This window comes from Lipotes vexillifer, unplaced genomic scaffold (assembly GCF_000442215.2).
Source record: "Lipotes vexillifer unplaced genomic scaffold, Lipotes_vexillifer_v1.1 scaffold749, whole genome shotgun sequence".
NCBI lineage: Eukaryota > Metazoa > Chordata > Mammalia > Artiodactyla > Lipotidae > Lipotes > Lipotes vexillifer.
In genome coordinates, this window is record NW_006782834.1 from 2,746,524 (window position 1) to 2,760,045 (window position 13,522).

A 13,522-nucleotide genomic window follows, 5' to 3' on the forward strand; every position below is an offset into this window, starting at 1 on the left:
TTGCTGTATGCGGGCCTCTCACTGCTGTGGCCTCTCCCATTGCGGAGCACAGACTCCGGACGCGCAGGCTCAGCGGCCATGGCTCACGGGCCCAGCCGCTCCGCGGCATGTGGGATCTTCCCAGACCGGGGCACGAACCCGTGTCCCCTGCATCGGCAGGCAGACTCTCAACCACTGCGCCACCAGGGAAGCCCCACCACTAGTATATTTTTATTCTTTCTGAGAATTTCATTCTCAACAATACAGATTGCGGGGAAGAGAAGAATACATCGGCAGCTCTCATTTAGAGGGCTCTACACAAAAGCTCTTAGGAGCCACACCTGCCTCAAGCTGTCACAATCAGCAGGGGGTGGAGGGCAGTGCAGGGAAGGGGCAGCAGCCTGCCCCACATGAGACGCCCCCGTATATTGTTTCCATGACTCTGGAATTTTAACACCATAACACTGCAGCACTTTCTAGGATCCCATTCCAATAAAGGTATATATACCACAGTGAGGAATTAAATGAGAGAAGAAAACCAAGAAACATCCTGAAGGAATGTAATGGAAGGTGTAAGGTGCTCAACACTACCCAAGTGTAGGGTTCATCGGTATCCTGCCAAGAAAATGTCAGCTGATGATTTTGAAAATGTAGTTTCAACTTAACTCATCATGACGCACTCTAGTAAATCAGCTCCCTCTTGTTCTATCTAATTTAATATCATCTATTCGAGTGCGCAAGACAGAGATCTAAGGATCGTATGTGACCCTTTCTACCCCCTCGTCCCCAGGTCCGATCACTACAAAGTCCTGTCAGCTTTATCTTCTTTGGTTTCCACATTTCTCAGGACCCTCCGTCCCCTCTACACCACACAGTGTAAGCTTTGGAGTCCCAGTAACACACATGTATTTGAATTCTGTTCCACCAAGCACTGAGTGACCTTGGACAAGTTTAAATTCTCTAAGTCTCAGATTCCTCATTTATTCTGAACTGCAGATGTCAGCTACTTTGAAGGGATATTGTGAAAAGTAAGTGAGATGGTGTTTTACTGTATTCGGTGAGCACCTAGAACACAGTACACAAAAGAGCAGCCGCTATCATTGTCGTTAACCGACAGTTTCCCAATTGCCACCCACCACCACCACCTCCTCCTTGGGCTCCCTCCCTCTAGCCTTGCCTCTCAAATTCTCCTTCATACAGCCAATGAGTGTTCTGTGTCCATGCCAGTAACACCTCCCGTCCCTCTCTCTGCTTGCCTAGCTTACTCATTGGCATCCTTTTAGGACTCAGCTTCTCTGTCTTCTCCAAGCACCTGCTCCTACCTAGCTAAGTTGGGTGCCTCTCAATGCTGCCACATACCTTCAATTATCTTTACCACTAGACTTGCTTAGCACATACTAAGCTCTCGGTGTGCTGAATACTCAGATGCTTTTGAATTATTTAGGAGAACGATGAGTTTTACTTTGTGTATCCTCTTGCATTTGGAAATGCTGAGAGAAATTCCTCCCTGAAGTAGAGAAGTATCTATACTTTTAGTATAACAGAGGTTGTATACAATTTATCAGTACGTACTTGCTCTCGAATCATATTTTTGTAGTGAGTCACAATACTGTCATGCTGCTCTAGTGTTTTCTTCACCTCTTCTTCTTGTTTATCTTCTTCACTGGACTTATAAATAGCCTTAGTTATCACACCTGTAAAAGAAGACTTATGTAAAATACTGTATTATTATTAAGACTTAGTAAAAACATATGGCCTAACTGCATGAGAGATAAGAAATCATCTTTCCAATCTTACTGAATGCCGTAAGTCCTTAAGTGGGCCACAGATCAAGAGCTAGGAAAAAAAATACTTTTAGGCTTATCATATAATCTGCATGTATCCAGAAGATACATATGCAACACAATCCTAGGTACTACTTTCTAATGAATATCAAGATGAACTTTGTTGTCTTACCTTCAAGTTCTTTTACCAGCTTTGTAAATTCATGATCAAATATCATGTATTCTGGACTGGGGAAGTTTGGCTGGGGTTTCTGAGATGCTCTGGAATACAACTCATGTTTGCTAATAAATCCTAGTTTCTCTATGAAATTCTCTTTGCCAATCCTCTTCTCTATCAGTTGTTTTAGTTTCTCTCTACAGAGATAAGCATATTGAGATGCTTAAAAAAAAAGTCATAACAAAACATAAAAGCTTGGTCTACATTATACTTTGGCAGAAAAAATTTATCATTATCTCTTGATGACATTAGCAAGTCATTTTCCCCTGGCATTTTCCCCTTACTTACTTCATATAGCTCTCAAGTGAGTTATCATTGAAGTAAATCGAAATGCCCAACAGAAGAGCACATAAGCCTTGGACCAACTGTTCTTCCTCTCCAAGATTTTCTGCAATTTGTCCTGTAAGCTGAAAACTTTGTTAAGAAAACTAATGGTTCATAATATCCAGAGTACTTTGTTTTACAATTTGAATTTGACATGTATTTCATGTAAGAGTTTCTACAAAAAATTCTATACACAGTCCGAGCAAACATAAAACAATGGTACACGTACACACACACACACACACACACATCCCACACACACACACAGCTTAAGTAAGCATCGTTGTCACCTTAACAGTTTAAAAAGTTGTTACATAGATAAAGAGGATTCAAATATTTGGGGCATAGAGCTAACTCTAGTTGAGAAGAAGAAACAGAAAAGATAAAAAAGGTAAATACTTACATGCATCTTACTAAAACATAAAGGATACAAAGGGAACATTGGCTGAATTGTGAAGAAAATGTGTTACGGCAATGGGGCAGTTGCTAAGCCAGGTACAAAGCAACATTAGTAACCCAACTCTTGTCTGTATTTTGCTTCCCTGCAATAAACAAGGTGGCAGAAATCTTTTTTTATTTTTTTCAAACTTAAAGTTGCCCTAAGATCCCTCCCAATCTGCATAAAAAGATATTTAACATCTTATAAAAGATGTGTCAGGTATCTCTGGATTTTAAAAATTGAACAAGAGAATGCATTCTTGTATACTCTTTGGGCTGCACTTCCCAAAATAAACAGCAGAAATTAGACTTGATCCACACTCATAAGCATATACCAGGTTATCTAAAATACTATTAATGGAAAATCTGATAGGCTAAGGAAGAAATATATGATGTGGATGCTTAAAAAATTTTATCAGTCCTAAAACACTTTACAAAAACATAAATTTGCTGGCAAATTTATGATGTTTCAATAGGAAATTTAAGAACAATTTTCTCATAAAAGGACAAATTCTACCTCCTTCAAAAAACATCAAGAAAAATACAAAGAAATAATCTCCTGAATTATTTAGTCAAATTTCATTAATGAATATATTTCTCTAACAAGAAAATAACTAAACCATGTTACAAACCCCCTGAGAAATGCCAAATAATGAGAAATCACAAACTTGATGGAGAAAAAGATTTATTTAAATTAGCTAAGTGCCTCAAACCACTAACTATACTGCTGCCAAGTATGTTAAACGATACTGAAAACTAGCATGTCCATCAACATTAATTTCCTAAATTTTAATACAACACATTTGTATCTCTTATATGAGATATTCTCTTAGCTCATAATATTGCCATTGCCCACATTATATTACATAACCTGTATTTTTGTTTAAGAAAAACAAAACTTGCATGAAACAAAATAATGGAAATTAGCACAGTAATGCATCACTCTGGGAGTAATTTCAGAAAATATCCAAAATGCAATTATTCAAAAATCCAGACAAGGAATGGATTTAAAGTAACCATTTCTGTGTTTTGAAAAATTTCTATCACTCAGCCAGACAGTTCTAATTTCATGAACCGTGATGTCAGTATCTTGAACTTTCCATAATCTTTTTTCAAGTATATTTTTTAATGAAACAAATTCAAATTAGACCTCTTCAAATGATTTGCCAAGTAAGCATTAATCAGCATGAATTTAATTTTTATATAAGGCATTATTTTTACTTTTTCCTTGCCTTTATGTCATTACTGTCCACAATATATTTTCATGTTACCCAAGTACACTGAAGTTTAAAAATATAGTTATTCTCAACTGACTATGTGCCACAGAGAATTTACAAGTAATTACTCAAGTTATAAATGTGAATGTTTTGTTGATTTCCCCTGGTTATACATAAAAAGTTTATTACTGGAATACCATTTGCAGGTACCAAATATACCGACATTGTATATACAAGGGCATTCTATCAAATCACTGGCTGATGTCTGAGTAAACAAAAATGGAATTAGATTCAATTTTGAAAAGTAGGTCATTTGGGGTCTAACTGAAGGTTAAGAAGAGCACAGTCAAACATAACTAGTTAGAACCAGGCAGAAGATAGAATGGAACACCCTGTTAACTACAGCAACAAAAGAAGATAAAGTACTCAGGAATGAGCCTAATCAAAACTGTATAAAACCTAAATGAGGAAAGTTTAAAAACACTTCTAAGAGCACAAAAGCAGACACAAATCAACAGAAAGACACATGTTCTTAGAGAGAACGACTCAAGATCATGAAGATATTGACTCTACATTAATTTGTAAAATTAATGTGATCCAAATAAAAATATCAACAGGTTTTCTGTTTTTTTTCCTAGAACGAAACAACCTGGTTTTCAAGTTCAAATGGAAAAATAAACAAGCAAGAATAACTAGAGAAACTGTAAAAAAATGAAAGAGAGCAATGAGGTGATACTACCTCATGAACAGACAGAAATCAAGGAGCAGAATGGAAAGTCCAAAATGATCCAGCTTCAAATGGAAATTTAGTATGTAAAAAAGACAGAATATAACTATCAGTGGTTACAGACAGACTTCAAAGATGTTGGCAAAACTAGAGAGCAGTTCAAAAAAGCAGAGGATCCATATCTCACACAATTCAGAGAAAAAGAGAACAAAGATTTAAGTGCAAAAATGAAACCAGAAAGTATGAGATGGAAATACTGGCAAATTCCTTAACATCTTGAAGTGGCGAAAGCCTACGTATGACTTAAAATGTAGAAGCGATAAAATAAAAGTCTGATACCAAAAAAAAAAAAAAAAATCCAAAGCAAAACACCAAGATCCTATCAGGAAAAATATATTTGTAACTTATCACAGACAAGGGTTAAGTTCCTTAATATGAGTTCCTATAAAGAAGAAATGATCAACAACCCGATAGAAAAATGGGCAGATGATAAAAGAGTTTAATGAAAAAACCTTCAAATGATGCATAAATATATAGAAAACTATTCAGCCTTTTAGTAAGAAAAATATAAATTAAAACTCACTAAGATAACATTTTCCACCTATCAGCAGACTGGCAAAAGTACAAGTGTGACAACACACTGTTGGGAGGCTGTGGGGGAAGAGAGCACCTAGCACACCGTAATCTTACTTTACTTTGCAAGGAGCAGTGCAAGGTTCTATTAAGTGAAACAAAACAAAACGAAACACCAAGGTGCAGATCAGGGCATATACGGAAAAAACACTTCCAGATGTAGAAGAAAAGAGTAACAGGAGGCGGGGAACTAGGACAGGGTTGGGGCCAAGACTTCGTGTATCATTTTGATTTCTAAACCATGTATTTATCCATTTCAAATTTAAAGGACTAAAGTTTTAATTCTAAGAGTGGCAGTATATGGTGTCGGTGAAAATGACATTTGGTGTGGAATTAGAAGAACCAAATCTTCTACTGCCTTACCTTGGACAAGTTCAATACGCTACATGGGCCTCAACTTCTTCATTTAGTAAACAGAGGTGGTTGGATTAAATGATCTCAAAGAGGTTAAGAAGACAGGCTCTGAAGCCAGGATACCAGGATTCATATCCTGGTTCTAAAACTCAACAGCCATGAAACCTCAGGCAACTTACTTAACTTCTCTTCCTCATCCTTAAACAGGGGTAACAGTTAATACCTATCTCATGGATTATAAATGGGTTAATACATGTAAAGAACTTAGAAGCAGCGCATGGTACACAGTGAGTGCTCTACAAATGTTATCAACTATTACCATCATTTCTAACTCTGTGACTCTACAACTCTCTACCTACTAGCATATTAAAAGCAGAACTAATGCCCCCAATTTAAAATAGATGGCAGAAGTTTGAACTGGGAAAAGGAAAAAAAAACCGATACAATTGCTGGGATAATTGTTTTTTAAACATCAGTGAAATGCAGGCAAGTCCTTGCTTTGCTGTGTTAACAGAAATCCATGCATACTGTAAACGTGCAAAGTGAGTACTTTGTAATAATGGTCTTTTGTGCAGACTACGTTATTCTGATGTTCATCAAACCATGATTTATAACAGGGAAAAATGGAAGATAATTAAATGTGCAATTAAATTTAATTAAAAGATAATTAAATGTGCAATTAACTAACTTAGGGTATATCTACTTAGTGAAATATATACTGTGCAACCATATAAAGTGATGTTGACTTAGTGTTTAATAACATGGAAAATACTTGTAAGAAAAAATGCAGAATACAAAATAGAATCTAATGCATGATCACTACTATGTAAATAAACAGTATAGGGGCAAAAAAAAGCCTGAAATTTTACCAGTAGTTACCTTTGGGTAGTAGAATGAGGGACATTATTCTCTTTCTACTTTCTATTTTTCGAAATTTTCCAAAATGAAAAGAAAAATAAACTGTTAGAGAGTACAAAAATGTTACAGTATTTGTCCAGTATACTATCATAAAATGTTGATAATAATATAAATCCAACAAAATCCTGATCAAATTGCTCTACCCCGCCAAACAAGTAAAATTAGAAATTGAGGGCTTCCCTGGTGGCGCAGTGGTTGAGAGTCCGCCTGCAGATGCAGGGGACACGGGTTCGTGCCCCGGTTCGGGAAGATCCCACGTGCCGCGGAGTGGCTGGGCCCGTGAGCTGTGGCCGCTGAGCATGCGCGTCCGGAGCCTGTGCTCCGCAACAGGAGAGGCCAAAACAGTGAGAGGCCCACGTACCACAAAAAAAAAAAAAGAAATTGAGCAATAAAAGCTATCAAAACATTCTATTTCAGTGCTCTCTCATTTTCTGATGGATTTCTTACAATATAAACAGCTAGACCAGCTAAAAGAATGCCATACTTGGGAATTCCCTGGTGGTCCAATGGTTAGGACTCCACGCTTCCACTGCAGGGGGCACAGATTTGATCCCTGGTTGGGGAACTAAGATCTCACAAGCCATGGAGCGTGGCCAAAAAAAAAAAAAAAAAGGCTGAAACTATTCATTTTGTTTATGTGTTACACAAGCACATTTGGTTGCATGTTTGTTTACAGGTTTAAGTCAAGAAAAAATACCTATCTCTTCTCAGCCCCTTAGAGTCTGTGAACCGCTGACAAAACCAAAGATTTTATAGGATGGAAGAGAACCACAGACAAAATAAACAATCCTGAATCACCTTTAACATAAGCTACTATGTTGCCCCAATTATATTTTCTAAATAAAAATCCCTCATACTCCTACTCTGTGGATTTCAAGTTTAGTATCTGTGCATTGTTCATTTAAATAATATGAAAAGCTAACAGTTTAAACTTCCAGTGTTTAAGTATTAAAATGAGGTTCTAGAATATAATGATCAGATTCACTTTTTTGTGTTTTTTTTTGCGGTACGCGGGCCTCTCACTGTTGTGGCCTCTCCTGCTGCGGATCACAGGCTCCGGACATGCAGGCTCAGCGGCCATGGCTCATGGGCCCAGCCGCTCCACGGCATGTGGGATCCTCCCAGACGGGGGCACGAACCCGTGTCCCCTGCATCGGTAGGCGGACTCTCAACCACTGCGCCACCAGGGAAGCCCTCAGATTCACTTTTTAGTGGTGGCCTCTGAGGACAGATAATTAATAGGAAAGGGACATGATGGAACTTTTTGGGTTTCTGAATACTATGCTCTATATCTTGTTTTGGGTGGTGGTTACCGAAGTATATTCAACCATCAAAAATCATCAGATTGAACACTTAAGGTCTGTGCATCTTACTGTATATAAATTATACCTCCAAAAATTTCCCTTTTAAATGAATGACATGTATACTTATAAAGTACTTTACCTAATATAAAAAAATTCTGCCAGCTAAAGCTGCCAAATATGTCTGTGTGTGTTATTAACATGTGTTAAATCATGCTCATACAATTCCTAATAGGACCTCAGTTATTACTATACACACTGCATAATTGAACACAAATTATGAATACAAATTCCAAGTATGGAATTAAGGTACATGCCATTTTTGCCAAATACTCCAGAAAACAAATCAAAACCAAACACAAATCACACTCTCCCCCAACACGCATCAAAAACTAATCCTCAATGGTAGTGTAGCATATGGGTTACATCCAGAATAATTCAAGAGATTTAAACTCTTTCAAATTACAAAATTATACTTACTATTGTATATTTTCAAAAACCTAAGTAATATAAAAGTCATCACATTCTTTCATATACTGATTAAAGACAAAATTCTTAATCCTAAATTTTACTACCTTTGAACTGGTTTCATTGGAAATAAAGAAGCAAGCTTGGTTGAAAAATCACACCAAAAACCCAAAACCAAGGAATTCCAGAAAGTGCAAGCATCCCCAGAGGAAGCACAAGTATAGCTTCAGATTCCCATTCCTACAGTCCTTAATAACACCACTATAATACCCCATGGAGAAAAACTGGGGAGCCACGATAGAGATTAACTTGCTGACACATACAAGTGTGAGTAGAATATAACTTCAAACAAGCAGTTAAAAAAACCAATCAGCAAAACCCAAGACAAAGAAAAAGGCTTGCTGTAGGAGGAAAATGCCTAAGCCCAAACAAGTAATACATACCCGTCGGTCGATCTTATCACCCTGCAAATTATACATTAAAAATTATTCATAAATATTACTGCTTTAGAGAAATGTAAATCTAGAAAAATCCCTCAAGTACAGTCTCTAGAAACCCAAGCCAATAATCTGGGACAGGATAGTTCTAATCTTTTATTATATAAAAATGTATATACATTTTAGAGGAGAATGGATAATTTTATAGTGCTGTCATTACTTAGACTGGTAGCACACCACTATCTTGAGGATTTCTCATTATGCATTAATTGTAATTGCAATGTTAGAGTGAAGTATGTGGTGATGACTGTTGGGCAGTTAATTTCTGTTTTGCTCAAGAAAAGCTGTTACACACTACTATATATAAAATAGATAACTAATAAGGACCTACTGTATAGCACAGGGAACTCTACTCAGTACTCTGTAATGGTCTATATGGGAAAAGAATCTAATAAAGAATGGATATATGTATAACTGTTTCACTTTGCTGTACATGTGAAACTAACACAACATTATAAATCAACTATACTCCAATAAAAAATTAAGAAAAAAAAAAGAAATGAATAGCTGTTTCCACACACAGCAAGAAGAGAATGACAAGTATTAAATAAGTAAGGATATGAATGCTTTGGGGTACTTTTAAAAAATCACGAAGAGACAAATGATAAAGATAAAATAGGCTCTCAGTCAAAGTAAACCTGTTCTAAGCAACAAAGGAAGTGTTCAACTCCCATTTCAGTACAGTTAATTTTCAAGGTTTCATTTGTAACTTCATATGGATAGCACTGATGTTTCTAAAAGCTCACAATAAAACAATTCAACCAGTGTGGCAAAATTAAGAACTAAGAAGGACTCCGCATATCAGGGGGAAGGGATTAGGATAATACCAGTGGATGGATCAATTTTAGCCTTATGTACATTCTTACTCTCCTTGAGTGAATCTGAATGTCTATGACTTTACAGTTTTGCTAAAGCATGAACCTGAATTGTTTAACAGCAAGGCTGGCACATGTGGGTAAACCATCTAATAATAGTAAGGGACATTCCTAAATGCCCTAGCATCCACATTTCAATGAAGCTTAGCTGCTTTCATTAGGAGTCTAAAGGAATGTAAACATTTTAAGTTGTTTACCTACATCTTACTAGGTAAATTATATGTCTTGGCATTTTGAGGATTTGAGAGCTCACAAACATCAAGGGGGTTTACTGTTTAACTATATAAGCATTGGAATGGTATTTTATTTTTGTTTTTTGAAAGGAAGATCAATTGCTCTGGGAAGAGAAAGAGCGAGGTGCACAGCTATGAACCACTCTATTCTATTCCCTCTCATAAATGACCCGAATTCAGCTATTAAGCAGAAACAGAAAATGACATGCAAGAACTGTGTGTGGATGATATAAAAAGAAAACAAATCCAAAAAAACCACCTTTCTGTCCAGAACATGTGTTCCCATCATGATGCAGACCTTATTCACAATTTGGCAAAACCATTCTTATAAGAATATTTATTGCTTTCTCTCCACAAAACCATTTCTGGTGACAATGAGCTAATGAGCAGTCCTTGCCTCTCTCCTTTTTCATCTACATCTACTAAGGACATCCTTAAATCTTTGTATCACTGACATCAAAGTGAAACTTTCTCCCCCCCCAATTAGAGAAGTTTTGCTGGCTACTTTACCTGTGAAAGGATGTTGGTGCACTGTTGCAATAAAGAAACTGGAGGGTTGCCAATACTTGTAGCAAGTTGAACCCTGAGCAATTGTTCTTTCTGGGTAGCATTTTCTTGCAAAGCATGGGCAAGGGCCACAGCAGCACACCAGTTTGAAAGTGAATCAGTAGAAAATAAACCTCCGCATAACAACTGACCAGCTGAGACTGAATTACCTGTTGCTACAAAGATGGCAGGCAGATAATAAGGTAAAAATTAATTATGTTGCTTTCCAAACACACAAAAATAGTATGAAATGCTACTTAAAAATTTGTTAATTAGTAGTATTAAGTACAACTTTCAAAAGTCTGATTTTTCAAAAACAAATGCAAAGATGACAAAAAAGTACTTCGGAAGAAAAGTTGCAGAACAAAGAAATATTAGAATACTTTAGGCATCAAACTGATGATGGTAATACTCCAGAAATTATTACCTTAATTAAAAACTACATTTCTAAAACAAATTCAAGGAAATGCAATATTTTAAATGTTCTATTACATCCTAATATTCTACATTTAAATATCTACTACACATTTATGATATATTTTACCATTAAAAGCTTAAAAGACAATTACTTACTTTAAAACTGAAATTAGAATTAAATTATTTACGGGACTTCCCTGGCGGCGCAGTGGACAGGACTCTGTGCTCCCAGCTCAGAGGGCCTGGGTTCGATCCCTGATCAGGGAACTAGATCCCACCTGGATGCTGCAACTAAGGGGCCCGCCTGCTGCAACTAAGACCCGGGGCAACCAAATAAATATTAAAAAAAAAAAGAATTAAATTATTTACCATCAATAGTGGAAGGCAGAAGTGTTGACACAATTTCTCCTTGTCCTTTCTGATTTTTATATAAGAAACACTGGAAACAGTAGAGAACAGCACAGCGCAATACAAATGGCTGCCTTTCGTTAACCATGGACATAAGAAGTACTACAATGGCTGGTCTGTTGCATTTAAAAAGAAAAGAACAAAAAGAAACATTGCAATCCAGGTACACAAATCAATAACTAGTCATTTTTATTGACTCAAAAACCATAGCCAGAACACAAGCAAGTAACTATTTTCATCTCCATTTCACAGAAAAGATAACTGCAGCTGTGAGAAATGAAGTGATCTGTTTGCTTAAGGCACATAGCTAAGAAGTGATACCTGAGCCCAAATACATAAGTTCCAAAGACCACAAACTCTTTAAATACCAACATATTTATCTTGTCAGATAATTTGTTTCAAAACACATGTCTGAACTTCTTAAAACAATAAGATATGTATATGAGATATCCTAAATCTCAAAGTAAGTTTTCACTTCCTCTGTGGGATCTCAGTATTTCCCCTTTCCTACCTTGGTGGGTTTGAAGGTGCATTTACAGAAGCAAAGTAGTCTTGGTTTACTTGATAGCCTCGAATAACTTCTGATACAGTATTAATGGTCTGTAATGAATCGGGATGGGGAGAGAATTTAGAGAAAGTCAGTCAAGGGAAAAACCCTGTTTTCAAAAGATGAAAATGTTATATTCTTTTGCTTTTTGCTTTTAAATGGCAAAACTTAGACACCAAAAAAAATCAGTGACAGCATTATAGACTTGTAACACTTTCTTGAGATAACATTTTAAAACATTAAGCGTAGGCCTCTAACTAAAAATAACACGTGACCCCATGCATTTAAAATCTCAAAAAACTAAAATTAATATCTCCTAAGAGATAGAATCCATTTCTATGAAACAAGAAAAGGGTGCTTAAAAATAAAATCAGAGAACAAATTTAAAACGTAACAAATTAAAAATTCAATTTAAGGATGAAGTTGAAAAAAAACCTCCAAGAAAACAGAATAAAAAGACAAACTGGACCCAGAAAGTCCAACAATCTATTAATAGAGTTGCAGAAACAGAAAAGAGGAAATGGTCAAGGAATACGTAAAACATCCTCAGAACTGAAGTACTTATGTCTCTGGCTTGAAAGGGCCCCAAAATTATTGGGGGTGGGCGTGGGGTGTGTGGTACAGCACATCACCAGTAAATTTCAGGAAACCAAAAACAAAGAAAGATTCTAGAGAGAGAAAGCAGGTTACACAAAAAGGATGAAGATTCAAAATGGCTTTGGATTTCTTAACAGCAACACTGGAATAATGTTCTAAAAGTTGAGTGTTAATGATTTCCAATTCTGAATTCCATACCTAACCAAACATTAGAGTCATACTGCAGGTGGAGGAATGATATGAAAGAGCTAAAAACAAATTATCTTGCCATTTGCCCTCTCTCAGGAAGTAAAATAAGATAATGAACCAAGGGATGGGAGAAAAAGACACAGAATCCAGATAACCAAGGAATCCCTAAGTTAAGAGAGAGGAAAAAGGATCGTTGGAGGATGGTGAATGAAAGTCCCAGAATAAGAGATGTGTGGCAGAAATAGAGAATAAGCAGCCCATATTTGAGTAGGAAGATGGAGGGCTTCCGGAAGAAGGTCTGGAATGCGGAACAATGTGTTAACACATTAACACATATAACAGTGTTAATATGTATAGATACATAGAAAATCCGTAAAATGAAAAAAGAATACTATTATAACTCAGGAAAGAAAAAGGGTTATTAAAAAAAAGATATAGAGCTCTATGTGGCTTAGCAGGAAACAGTATTGGAATAGTCATAAAACTATAAACCCTGATTATTGATTTAAATACAAATTACTGGGGTGACAAGGAGGAAGTAAAGTGGGAAGGTTATATAGGGAGGAAGTGGGGCTTAGGGTAGGGAGAAGGGAGTCCAAAGACAGTTTTTGCTATAAAACTTTTACTATTATCTGTGCTTTTAATATGCATGTGTTAATTTGAGAAAAAAAATTAAATAAACTAAACCTTTCTTTTCTTCAAACTAACTTCTTTTTCTTAATAGGCAGGAAACAGAAAATGTCATATGTCAAGGAAAAAGAATTTATTATTCTACGAATAAGACTCAAATCTTACTTGACTAAGTCATACTCTTCTCAAAATTAAAAACATAAATCATACTGTTCACTCCTGC

General features: G+C 36.3%; 1 protein-coding gene across 2 annotated transcripts in view; it reads right to left on the reverse strand.

Moving 5' to 3' along the window:
* USO1 (USO1 vesicle transport factor) overlaps nucleotides 1-13,522 on the reverse strand; it is a 92,368-nt gene that overhangs the window by 11,549 nt on the left and 67,297 nt on the right. The window contains exons 12-19 of one of the 2 annotated variants that reach the window (XM_007455431.1): nucleotides 11,848-11,936; nucleotides 11,298-11,452; nucleotides 10,476-10,687; nucleotides 8,804-8,824; nucleotides 2,736-2,846; nucleotides 2,269-2,387; nucleotides 1,936-2,117; nucleotides 1,552-1,673 (exon numbers count right to left, since the gene is read on the reverse strand). In XM_007455431.1, coding sequence (XP_007455493.1) covers nucleotides 1,552-1,673; nucleotides 1,936-2,117; nucleotides 2,269-2,387; nucleotides 2,736-2,846; nucleotides 8,804-8,824; nucleotides 10,476-10,687; nucleotides 11,298-11,452; nucleotides 11,848-11,936 — 1,011 coding nt within the window. The remainder of the gene's footprint in view (nucleotides 1-1,551; nucleotides 1,674-1,935; nucleotides 2,118-2,268; nucleotides 2,388-2,735; nucleotides 2,847-8,803; nucleotides 8,825-10,475; nucleotides 10,688-11,297; nucleotides 11,453-11,847; nucleotides 11,937-13,522) is intronic. The other variant, XM_007455430.1, reaches the window with a different exon arrangement.